Source organism: Desmodus rotundus, chromosome 7 (genome assembly GCF_022682495.2).
Source record: "Desmodus rotundus isolate HL8 chromosome 7, HLdesRot8A.1, whole genome shotgun sequence".
Taxonomy (NCBI): Eukaryota; Metazoa; Chordata; class Mammalia; order Chiroptera; family Phyllostomidae; genus Desmodus; species Desmodus rotundus.
This window is the reverse complement of record NC_071393.1, coordinates 43,726,044-43,739,586: the sequence shown is the minus strand read 5'-3', so window position 1 is coordinate 43,739,586 and position 13,543 is coordinate 43,726,044. Positions and strand designations below refer to the sequence as shown.

The window sequence follows — 13,543 nt, the reverse complement described above, 5'->3', positions numbered from 1 at the left end:
GTTGCAGTATTGCAGTGCTTGTGTTCAAGTAACCCTTATTTTACTTAATATTGGCCCCAAAGCGCAAGAGTAGTGATTCTGGTGATTCAGATATGCCAAGGAGAAGCCGTAAAGTGCTTCCTTTAAGTGAAAAGGTGAAAGTTCTCGACTTAATAAAGAAAGAAAAAATGTCGTATGCTGAGGTCGCTAAGATCTACGGTAAGAGCAAATCTTCTATCCATGAAATTATCAAGAAGGAAATACAAGTTTGTGCTCGTTTGCTGAGAGACCACATTCACGTAACTTTATTATAATATATTATGATTGTTCTGCTTTATTATTAGTTAATCATTGTGCCTAATATATAAACTAAACCTTATCAGAGGTATGTATATATCGAAAAAAAATAGATAGGACTCGGTTCTGTCTGTGGTTTTAGGCATCTACTGGGATCTTGGAACTAATCCCCTGTGGATAAGGGGTAGCTACTGTGTATCAGTTTGAGGTGTACAACTTAATGATTTGATATTTTTATATATTGCAAAGTATAGAAATAATATTTTAAAGTGCATTTATCTTGGAAAGATAATTTAAAGATAATTTAATTTTTCAGAACTTTTGAGCACGCCGTTCTAGCTGCAGGAACAGATTTCCGATCGGACAGACTGTGGGAAATGTATATAAACTGGGAGAATGAACAGGGAAACCTGAGAGAAGTTACAGCTATATATGATCGTATTCTTGGTATTCCAACACAGCTGTATAGTCATCATTTTCAGAGGTAGGTGGAAAAATTAGATCGTTAAAATATGTGATAACTCAGGTTATTCATAATATTAGAGATTATAATTCTCTTGAAATGTTAAATCTGTTAGATACAAGCAGGGATATTATTTTTTGTCCATATCACAATTTATACATTTTTAAATTTAGATATTTTCCCATGTATCTTATTAATTGGTTAGGAATTTTACTGTTTTTAGACATCGGTTTCTCCTTACATTTTATAGATGAGGAAACAACAGGAATCTTGTCTTTTGACTGAAGTATTTCAGAGTAGTGGAGGAATGAGAAAATAGAATCTGAGTTTAATTATCCTTTATAGTACTAAATTAACCCTGTACATGGTACATAATAGATGCTTGTTTAAAACTTACTGACTTACTAAAGGTATATGCTTGTCATTCATGTAATACCTATATCCAAAATGGTGAAGTATGTATTTTATGTAGTAAGCCCTATCTATAGTCAAAGCATCAAAATCATTTCATTGCAATTTTCTACTATGATTTTCCATTAAAATTGGTATCATTTCATTTTAAGTAGAATTGTTAAAACAACTATTTCTGTGTACAAGTTCTGATATACTCAAAGTATCCAATTGATATGGACTCAGTCTTTCTGATCAAGAAAATATAACTGGTTGATAAATATTTGCTTCTTTAAACTGTAATATTTTTTACATTTTTGTCTTATTTTTATAAATAGTACTGTGTTAGAGCCTGTAAACTGAGGTACTTTTTAAATAAACGTTTCTCAAAATTTTTCTTTACAAAAAAGTAGACTTTATGAAGCATATGAAAAGGATCAATTTGCTAAGACAGAAGACAGAATAAGTTAGAAGCAGACTCGAGTTAGATAGAGGACAGATGTAGATCTGAATATTCTGGCCCTGTATTTTATGGAATAGATGAGGTGGGAAGGTTTCTAGTGTATAATGACCAAGGAAGACACTTGCTGTATTGCAGTATAAACACAAGGCTTGGCATATGGAAATGCTAGGTGACTATTCCTTGAATGAATAAATATGAAAGTTTTTTTTTTTTACTTTTAATTATTTTTGCTTATTAAAAGATATTTTTATATATTTTTTAAACTTAATTTTTTTCAATTATTGATTATATTTAGTATTATTTTGTATTTGTTTTAGGTGTATGACATAGTGGTTAGGCAGTCATATTTTACAAAGTATTTGCCCCAGTATTTTCTGTACCCACCTGACACCATACATAGTTATGACATTGTTATTAACTATATTTTCTATGCTGCACTTTACATCCCCATGACTGTTTTGTAATTACCAATCTTACTTCTCAATCCCTTAACATTTTTCACCCAGTACTCGAAGCCCCTCCCCTCTGGCAACCATCAGTCTGTTCTCTGTATCAGTCTGTTCCTGTTTTGTTCATTTATATTGTTCTTTAGATTCTACCTATAAGTGAAATCATATGGTATTGTCTTTTTTTTTGTCTTTTTAATTGTATTTTTCCATTATCATTTAGTCCCCTTATATCCCCCTCCTTCCAGCAATCACTGCACTGTTGTCCACGTCCCTGAGTCCTTTATCGTTATTGCTTAATCCCTTTACCCTCTAACCTCCCCCACTTAGCTGTCATCCTGCTCTCTTGAGTCTGTCTCCTTTGCTTGTTAGTTCAGTTTGTTCATTAGATTCCACATATAAGCAAAATCTTACGGTATTTGTCTTTTCTCTACTTACTTCATTTAGAATAATGTTCTCCAGGTCCATCCATACTGCACAAAGGGTAAAATTTTCTTTTTATGGCCGAGTAATATTCCATTGTTTAAATGTCCCATAGTTGGTTTATCCACTCATCTACTGGAGGACATGTGGGCTACTTCCACATCTTGGCAATTGTAAATAAGGCTGCAATAAACATGGTGATGCTTATGTTCTTTCAAATTAGTGTTTGGGGTTTCTTTGGATATATTTCCAGAGGTGGGATCGCTGGGTCAAAAGGAGGATCCATTTTCAATTTTTTGATGGATCTCCATCCTGTGTTCCAAGGTGACTGCACCAATCTGCATTTCCACCCACAGTGCAAAAGTGTTCCTCTTTCTCCACATCCTTGCCAGCACTTATTGTTTGTTAATTGATGGTATCCATTCTGACAGGTGTGAGATGGTATCTCATAGTGGTTTTAATTTGCATTTCTCTGAGGATTAGTGACATTGAGCATCTTCTTATATGTCTATTGGCCATCTTATGTCCTCTTTGGAGAAGCGTCTACTCAGGCCCTTTGCCCAAGTTTTTAATTGGGTGGTTTGTTTTTTTGGTGTTGAGTTTTGTTAAGTTCTTTAATAAATTTGGATATTAACCCTTATCAGATGTATTGCTGAATATGTTCTCCCATTCTGCGGGTTATCTTTTTATTTTGTTGACATACTCCTTTGCTGTGCAAAAATGTTTTAGGTTGATGTAGTCCCATTTATTTATTTTTTCTTTTCCCCTTGCCTGGGGAGATATGTGGGATAAAATATTGCTAGAGCTATGTCCAATATTTTGCTGCCTGTGTTTTCTTTTAGGCTTTTATGGTTTCAGCTCCAACATTAAGTCTTTAATCCATTTTGAGTTTATTCTTGTGTGTGGTGTAAGAAAGTGGTCTAGTTTCATTTTTCTGTATGTATCTGTCCAATTTTCCCAACATCATTTATTAAATAAACTCTCTTTCTCCCATTGTATATGTTTGCTTCCTTTGTCGAATATTAACTGACTATGAAGGTGTGGGTTTATTTCTGGGATCTCTGTTCAGTTTCATTGATCTATGTCTCTGTTTTTATGCCAGTACTATTCTGTTTTGATTACTGTAGTATTTATAGTATAGTTTCATTTAGGTAGTGTGATTCCTCCAACTTTTTTCTTTTCGGGATCGCTATTGCCATGCAGGACTTTTTTTGTGGTGCCATTAAATTTTTGAAATATTTGTTCTAGTTCTGTGAAATGTCACTGGGGTCATATAGGAATTGTATTGAATCTACAGATTGCTTTGGGCAGTATGGACATTTTAATGATGTTAATTGTACCTATCGATGAACACGGTATGTGCTTCCACTTATTTGTATCTTCTATTTTTTTCTTCAGTGTCTTGATAATTTTCCGAGTAGAGGTCTTTTATATCCTTCATTAGGTTTATTCCTAGGTATTTTATTCTTTTGAAGTAATTGTGAATAGGATTGTTTTCTAAGTTTCCCTTTCTGCTGGTTTGTTACTGGCATATAAAAATGCAACTGATACCTGGATTTTCATTTTGTATCCTGCTACTTTGCTGAATTCATTTATCATTTCTAGTAGTTTCTTGGTGGAATCTTTGGAGTTCTCTATATACAGTATCATGTCATCTGCAAATAAAGACACTTTTACTTCCTTTCCAATTTGAATGCCTTTTATTCTTATTGTCTGATTACTGTGGCTAGGACTTCCAGTACTATGTTGAATAAGAGAGGTGAAAGTGGACATCCCTGTCTTTTTTTCCAGTCTTAAGTGGAACGTTTCTAGTTTTTACCTGTTGAGTATGATGCTGGCAGTGATTTGTCATATATGACCTTTATTATGTTTAGGTATATTCCCTCTATTCCTACTTTGCTGCGATTTTTGGTCATAAATGGGTGCTGGGTTTTATTAAAAGGATATTGATAAGATCATGTGGTTTTTAACCTTCATTTTGTTTATGTGGTAAGTCACATTTATTGATTTGTGAATGTTGTACCAACCTTTCATTCCTGGAATAAGTCCCACTTGGTCATGGTTAATGATCTTTATGATGCATTTCTGTATCCACTTTGCTAATATTTTGTTGAGGATTTTAGCATCTGTGTCCATAGGTATATTAGTCTATAATTTTCTGTTTTTATATTATCTTTGTTTATCTGGTTTTGGAAATAAGGCAACCCTGGTATGTAAAGTGAGCCTGGGAGTCTACCGTTCTCTTGAACTTTTTTCAAATAGTTTGAGGAGAGGTGTGCTGCCTGGAGTATTTTGTAAAAATTCATCTTTGTATCCTTCCTGTTCAGGGCTTTCGTTTTGGGGGGATTATTTTATTACTGCTTCAAATTAATGAGGTATAATCTGACTATTCAGATGATCTGATTCTTTCTGATTAAGTAATGGAAATTGTATGTTTCTAAGAGTTTTTCCATTCATCCAGGTTGTCCAGTTTGTTCAGTTTGTTGGCATATAGTTGTTCATATTATTTTCTTACAATCCTTTGTATTTCTTTGGTGTCAGTTATTTCTCCTCTTTCATTCCTGCTTTTATTTATTTGGGTCTTCCCTCTTTTTTTCTTGATGAGTCTGGTTAAAGGTTTATCATCTTATCTTTCAAGCAACCAGCTCTTGGATTCACTGATCTTTTGTATCATTTTTTTTTTAGACTCTTATTTCATTTATTTCTGTTCTGATCTTCATTATTTCCTTCACTCTACTCACTTTGGGCTTTGTTTGATGTTCTTTTTCAAGTTCCTTTAAGTGTAAAGTTGGATTGTTTATTTGGGCTTTTGCTGTTTTTTGAGATAGGAACGTTAATGCTATGAATTTCCCTCTTAGGATTGCTTTCCCTGTCTCCCACAAATTTTGGATTGTTGTCTCCTCATTTTCATTTATTTTAAGGAATCTTTTGATTTCTTCTGTAATCTTGTTGTTGACCCTTTCATTGTTTAATAACATACTATTGGCTTCCATGTCTTTGTTTTTTTTTTTTCAGTGTTCTTATTGTGATTGATTCCTAGTTTCATAGCAGTTTGGTCAGAGAAGATGCTTGGTGTGATTTCAATCTTCTTAAATTTATTGAGACTTGTTTTGTATCCTAACATGTATATCCTAAAAAATGTTCCATGTGCACTTGAAAAGTATTTATATTCTGCTCCTTTGGTGTGAAATGCTCTGAAGATATCAATTAAATCCATTTGATCTAGTGTATCATTTTAAGGTTACTGTCTCCTTGTTGATTTCTGCCTGGAAGACCTATCTTTTGAAGTCAAAGGGGTGTTAAATCCCTGACTGACTGTATTTCTGTTGATATATCCCTTTATGTTCATCAAGATTTGAGAATTATGTTTATTGGGGTTTTTCTTCTTGTTGGGTTGTTCCCTTTATCATTATGTGTAGTGTCTTCCTTGGTTTTAAAGTCTGTTTTGTCAGATATAAGTATTGCTACCCCATCTCTTGTTTTTTTTCATTTCCAGTTTATTCAATACCTTTTTCCATTACTTTTAGTCTGTGTGTATCTTTCAGACTGAGATGGGTCTCCTGGAAACAGCATATATATGGGTGTTGTTTTCTTATCCATTCAGCTACCCTATGTCTTTTGGTTGGAGCGTTTAAGCCATTTACATTTAAGGTCATTATTGATAAATATGTATTTAGTGCCATTTTTATATCTTTTTTTCTTTTCATTTTGTTGATGGTTTCCTTTGCTGTGCAGTAACTTTCAATAGGAATGAATCTTTTAATTTATTGACCTTTTTTTTTTTTTTTTTTTTTTTTTTTTTTTTTTTTTTTTTGAGAAAGGTTGTGGGGTAGACAGACAGACATATATTTGTTGTTCCACTTACCCATGTATTCATTCGTTGCCTTGACTGGAGATTGAACCTTTGGCTTATCAGGATAACGCTCTAAGCAACTGAGTTACCCAGCTAGGGTTGTGTAATGACTTTTTTATTTGATGTAGTCTCACTTGTTTATTTTTTCTTCTGTTTTCTTTGCCCAGGAGATATCAGAAAAAATAAGAGAAATGTTTGAGATTTTACTGCCTATGTTTCCTTGTGAGTTTCATGCTTTTGAGTCTTACGTTTAAGTGTGTAATCTATTTTGAGTTCAGTCTTGTACACGGTCTTTCCAGGAAAAGTCTAGCCATTGTTAATATAACAAGAATGGTTTGCACAATTTCTATGTAACCTGACGCCAAGAAGCATGGACTGGAATACGTGTGCATCCAGATGATTCAGAAGGCTGCAGCTGTGGGCAGCTGGTGATTGGCAGCTTCATCATGACAACATGCCTGCTCATTCATCATATATCCAGTGTTTGGCGAAACATCAAATCACCCAGGTGACTGATTCAGCTGCCCTACAACCTAGGTTTGGCACCCTGTGACTTCTGGCTTTTTCCAAAACTAAAATCACCTTTGTATTGTAAGGGAAGAGATTTGAGACGGTAGATGAGATCAGGAACGTAACACAGAGCAGCTGATGGCAATTGGCACAACTGTGTGAGGTCCCAAGGCGCCTACTTTAAAGGGGACTGAGGCATAATTGTAACATGCACATATAGTGTTTTTTTGTACCATGTGTCGTCTTTAGTAAATCTCTATTTTTCATATTGCATGGCTGGATATTTTTTGGACTAACCTCTTATGTGGTATAAGAAGATGGTTTAGTTTCATTTTTTGCACCTGTCTGTTTAATTTTCCCAACACCATTTATTGAGAAGTTTGTCTTTACCCCACTGTATGTTCTTGCCTCCATTGTCAAATACTAATTTACCATATAGGTGTGGGTTATTTCTAGACTCTTCTGTTCCATTGATCTATATATCTGCTTTTATACCATTACTATGCTATTTTGATTACTATATCCTTGTTGTATAGTTTGATATCAGGTAATGTGGTACTTCCAGCTTTGTTCTTCTTTCTCAAGATTCCCGTGGCTATTTGGGGGCTTTTGTGGTTCAATATAAATTTTTGGATTGTTCTAGTTCAGTGAAATATTCCATTGGTATTTTGATAGGAATTGCATTGAATCTATAGATCACTACAAAGGTTTTAAACATGACAAAAAGGGGTGCCTTTTCATAAACCAATTTTTCTACAATCTAAAATATAGCTAAAATCTATGACTATAAAAACCTTACTTTTGGCAAGAAAAATAAAATATGACTAGGAGACACTGTTCTGAGTGTCCTATAACTTATTTAATCTTCACAGTAAGTCAGGGAGGCATAGGTACTGTCAAAGATTAAAAGATTCACATAACATCACAGCATGAGTAAGTGGTTGGAAGCTGACTAGAAACTAGATGGTGTTGCCCTGAAGTTCTTGTACAGTCTCCTCCAAGTCTTTTTTTTCCCTTAATGAATCACTCCACTATGCTTTTTTCTTTAATTTAAAAAAATTTAAAATTATATATGTATATATTTATAAATTTTAAAAATTATATAAATATATATTTATAAATATATGTAAATATATATATTGAGAGAGAGAAAAAAGTCGGATTTGTTGTTCTACTTCTTTATTCATTCATTGGGTGCCTCTTATATCTGCCCTGACCGGGAATCAAACCTGCAACCTTTGTGTATTGGGACAATGTGCCAGCTAACTAAGGTACCAGGCCAGGGCTCCCACTAGACTTTTAAAAGTGCATATATGTTTATAATAGAAATTTGTAGATTGCATTATACATAGTGCTGTTGTTGTGCCTTTTTTTCACTTAATATATTAAGAACTACTGCCATTTAATGTGCTTTTTTCACTAATATGTCGAGAACCACTTTCTGTATCAGTGTGTAGCAAACTCACAAGTAGTGTTTATGTAAGTAAATCTTATAGTTGTATAAATAAATTAGATTCATATGACTATCTGCTTTGAGAATCACTGAAATATTTTCTTTGGCATAATATACTCATCCTACTTAAAGTCATTTAGTTAGCACTTGCTGTGTAACAGATGATAAGCTTTTTATGTTACAGGAACAAAGTCCCAAATCCCTCAGCTATGTGTGAGTTGGCTTGGCCTCATGGAAATGAGATATGTTAAGAAAAGTATTTTAAGTGCTACAGTAGAAATATTTCTGTTATGCAGATGTATGTATTGGATATACAGTGTCAGTTCAGAAGGCGTCCAGCCATGTAATATAAAAAATAGAGACATTTATTGAAGGTGGTACAAGAAGTATTGTACACAGGACAATGATGCCTCAGTCACCTTCAAAGTAGGCACCTTGGTACCTCACATAATTCTCCCAATTGTCATCAGCTGCCCATCATATTTTCCTGAATCTCATCAACAGACTGAAATCTGTTTCCTTTCAAAGGTGATTTTAGTTTTGGAAAAAGCCAGAAGTTTCAGGGTGCCAAATCTGGGCTTTAGTGGGGCTAAGTCACTTGGATGATTTGAAGTTTCGCCAAAAAACTGCATGGGATGTGATGCATAAGTTGCATGAGTGGGTGTGTTGTCTGATGAAGCTGCCAATCACCAGTTGCCATAGCTGCCGCCTTCTGAATCATCCAAATAGTTTCTACAGAGGAATGTTCAAGCTTAACACAAAACTTGAGGCAGATTTGTTGCTGTACTCGCTCATTCTGAATGCAACAGCCACACAGTACACATGCTCGCTCAACAGTGCGTGCTGTCCCCAGTGACTACTACAGTTAAGTCGTCATTCACGCATGCTCATTCCAGTCCACTCTCCTTGGCTGCCAAGTTACACTGATGTTGTGCAGACTGTTCTTGTTATATTAACACTGACTAGTCCTTTTGCAGACAGACCTCGTACACTGAATATTTAAGAAAATATCTAATTTAAAATCTTTCTTAGCATGAGGACTTTGTAATGTTATCTTTCCCAGACCTAGTTTTTGGAAGTTCCTAACCTCTAGAAACACCTTTGTACTAATAATTTCCTAAATGGTGGTGTTTTGTACTTTATGACTGTAATACCTTTTTCACTTCCATTTTTGTGGTGAACTCCTATTTCTCAAGAACATACAGCTTAATGTTTTCTCTGGGAAACTTTCCCAGTTCACCCAGGTAATGGAAAGTATCTTCTGTCATTTATGCCACCACTTTACCTATTTATCGTAGCACTAATAACACTGTTGTGTCTCCTGTATCCTTTACATGCTGTTTTCGAAGCTTATTAAATCTATTTATTCTTAACACCTAGAAATAGAGGACAATGTATATTAGACACTCATCCATTCTTTATTGAAGAAAAAGGTGATGGAAAATTACTGCTTAGTATTATGCATATTTTATTACCATTTGAAAGACTTTTCTGTACAATGTAGCACTTATTTTAAATTCATGCTCTATAAGTAATTTTCGATTTTATCTTATTTCTTTGTATTTTGGCCTCTTTTGAATTTTAATATCTGAATATTAAATTGTTTATTTGGTTACTATATATTTGAGAGTTACCTCTTTATTTTTGATGTTTTTAAAATAAGACATTTTACATTTTTTCCTCCCAGTAGTGAATGCTCCAAGTTAAGCGTTTTATCTGTAGATTTTGCATTATTTAAATTATTTTTCAATGTCATTTAATATATATTTGTGAAAGTCTAAAAGTCCAAGTATGTCAATAGCGTAAATCAATTTGAAAGAGACTTGGGAAATTCATAATGTTGGAATATGTGGTACATGTACAACCATGTCTGTTAATTACATTGAAGAGCTAGGTTTGGATCAAAGGCTTGGTCACAATATGAAGAAGATTGGATTTTAGCTTGACTGCTGGATAAACCTACTGAAATTACTTTGGCAGGAGGGGCTTATGACTGTGTTTAACTCTTGTTTTTCAGTATTAATTTTTGATAACATTTCTGGTAGTAGTATTGGTGTGGGCATGAGGGTTGTGAGACTACAGGCAGGAAGACCAGTTTATCCAGGTGAAAAGTAAACAAGGCATGAAGGTGCGTTAATTAGTAGAACTAGGTATTCAGTGAAATATAGGTGTTAATTTAAGTGGAAGAGATTGGGAAACTGATTTGCTGACAGTACTGCTAATCAAGATCAGAAATGTGGAGGGTGTTGATTTGTGGATGAAGACATTTTGTATATAAGTTTCCAAATTGAGATAGTGTAGATATTTAGCTTCTAAAATTAGTATGTTGGGTTAAAATTTGTGTATATGTACAAATTAATTTGAATAAAATGAAATTTTTTGAAAATGATCTTTGCTTAAAATTAATCTACTATATTTTGCTATGTATAATGCATACCCCCATTTTTGGCCCATGTTTTCAGGAAAAAATTCTTGATTTTTTAATTCAATTTTTTATTTATATTTAGATACTTGTTTTTTGTATTATAAAGAAAGTTTAGCATTTATTTTTGAACATAATATGGTAGAAGAAGTTTTATGTAACAAATAATTACAAAACACAAGAACAGATAGATACAAGGTTATTTCAGGTACTACCCATGTATAATGCACATCCTTATTTTTCCCTTAAAAATTTGGGCAAAAAACTACGCATTATACACAGCAAAATACTGTGTATTTTTTGTGCAGAGTGTTGACAATTCAATATACTAATGTGAAATTTAGGAGAAAAGTTTGGGCTTGAGTTACAGTTCTGTGTCATAATGAACTTCTTATTTAACTGTATTAGTAATAAGGTTGGCCAGTGAAATATGTAAAAATAGGTGATAACAAAATGCAGAGTTGAATCCTTGGGAATATTTAGCCTTTAGGGGCAGATATTAAGGGACAACCCTCAAAGGAGATCAAGAAGCAGTCAGAGACTTGGAGGAAAACCAAAGAAGTGGAAACTTAGAGTCATGGATGCAGAATGTTCTAAAAGGAAGGTGTGCTTATCAGCTTTAAGTACTGAAGACATCATTAGAGTAGAGGCTGTGTGTACTATGAAACAAGTGTCCATTTAATTTTGCCTGTAAAAGGTTCTTTATTACTTTAGGCTAATTTCATTGAGTGTTTGATCAGACACATGGATTCATGAGTAACTGGGAGGTGGGGAAGGAAATGCAAACATTTGTTGATCATTTACAAGTGATCATTTATAATTTAAATATGGATAACTATATTTAATTTTACAGTAACTTTGCAAGATAGGGAATGTGCAGTTCTACAGAAGAAGAAACCAGGATTTAAAGAAGAGAAAAACATTCCTTAAGTCAAACAACTAATAATGGACAGAACTGGGATTGACTTTATGCCTGTCCTTGCCTTCTTATTACAAAGGCAGAAAGGAAACAAAGATGTCTGTAGACTGTTTTGTCAAGTAGTAGGCTTTGGTTTTGGTTTCTTTCTTTAAATCAGAGGTCCTTTGAAAGAGAAATGTGTGGTAGGATTTAACAGATCATGTATTTTTATTGTCTTTTAGATTTAAAGAGCATGTACAGAATAATTTGCCTAGAGATCTTCTGACTGGCGAACAGTTTATTCAGCTGCGAAGGGAATTAGCTTCTGTAAATGGACATAGTGGTGATGATGGTCCACCTGGTGATGATCTGCCATCAGGAATTGAAGACATCACTGATCCAGCAAAGGTAATTAGACTGATTTAAAAATCCATTGAGAAACTAGAATTTATATCATTTGACTGTGTATGAGATATGATTTATAGCTCATATAAAGCTAATTTCTGATTAAGGCAAGTGGGAATTCTTTAGCTGATATAGTTTACACAGAGATTTAAGTAGAGAATATATTTTACTATGAGACATCTGGAAATAGCTTAGAAAGAATTATTTCACCTAATTGTGCTGTACTAGCCGTATTTAAAAAACAAATTAGAAAGTGGTTTGTAAGGGAATTCTCTTACAAATTTTAGTGCTGTTAATTGTACTTGCACAAAATTGATAACAGTTTAAAACCTACCACTATTCCAAGACTAAACTATGTATACATAATGGTAAAATACATTGATATTTAAACATTTCAGTATATAACTTGTGTGACTAAATTTTTTCATTTTCTTCCCAAGCTAATTACTGAAATAGAAAACATGAGGCATCGAATCATTGAAATTCATCAAGAAATGTTTAATTATAATGAGCATGAAGTTAGTAAAAGGTGGACATTTGAAGAAGGTGTAAGTGCTTTTATTTTGTAATTATCTTGAAAATACAGTAATAGGAATGACGTATTTTTCAGTTTCAGGTAATGCCTATACTACTTTTTTTTCTTCACTTTTTTTTACTACTTTCTATACTAATTTTTTTTTCTTTACTTTTGCTTATTTAAGTCACGGGACAAACTTAAGATGTTTATTCCATTTGTTGCTACCATTACCAAGTTTATCATTTTCTGTGATCAATTTCAGACTCTTACTAGATTTAGACTTACTTGAATTGCAAGATATCTCTTTAAAACAATGCTTTTTATAATTTTTCAATTTTAAAAATCAACTTTATTGGGTTATACTTTACATACAACAAATGCACCTATTTTAGGTATACAGTAAAATGAGGGTTTTTCACAATTCTAATTTTTTACTTCTGTTTTTAACACCTTTACATATAATTCACATATATAGTTCATCTATTTAGATTATATAATTCAATAGTTCATTAAATTGTCACAAATAACTACAACTGTCAGTAGAATCAATTTTAGGATATTTTTTCACCTCAAAAAGAAACCTTACCATTTAGATCTCACCCCTCTATTCCCTTACTCACTTGATACTCCTCCCACCCCAGTCTCAGCCCTAAGATACCACTGATCTACTTTCTGATTTTATAGATTTTACTAATATGGCCTTTTATATTAATGAAATCATACAGTACAGTATTGGTAACCCTAGAGGATTGGTTCCAAGACCTCAGTGGATACCAAAATCTTTCACTGCTCAAGTTTCTTATATAAAATGGCACAGTATATGTATATAATCTATATTTGCATGTAGGGTACAGCAGGGTATGCCTATGCATCACTTCATTCATGTGGATTCAGCCTAGTGCTTAGAGTGTGGTAAATTGAAGTTTTACTTTTTGGGAGTTTTGGGGTTTTTTGTTTTTGTTTTTAAGTATTTTCAATCTGTGGTTGGTTAAATCCATGGACACAAACCCTTGGATATGGAGGG

At 33.4% G+C, this 13,543-nt stretch overlaps 1 protein-coding gene across 4 annotated transcripts in view; it reads left to right on the top strand.

Annotated features, from left to right (window-relative positions):
• The window catches only part of PRPF39 (pre-mRNA processing factor 39), a 37,981-nt gene that overhangs the window by 17,108 nt on the left and 7,330 nt on the right, over positions 1-13,543 (top strand). For all 4 annotated transcript variants that reach the window (XM_024573949.4, XM_045183090.3, XM_024573950.4 and 1 more), the window contains 3 exons: positions 593-760; positions 11,840-12,005; positions 12,443-12,550. In XM_024573949.4, coding sequence (XP_024429717.1) covers positions 593-760; positions 11,840-12,005; positions 12,443-12,550 — 442 coding nt within the window. The remainder of the gene's footprint in view (positions 1-592; positions 761-11,839; positions 12,006-12,442; positions 12,551-13,543) is intronic.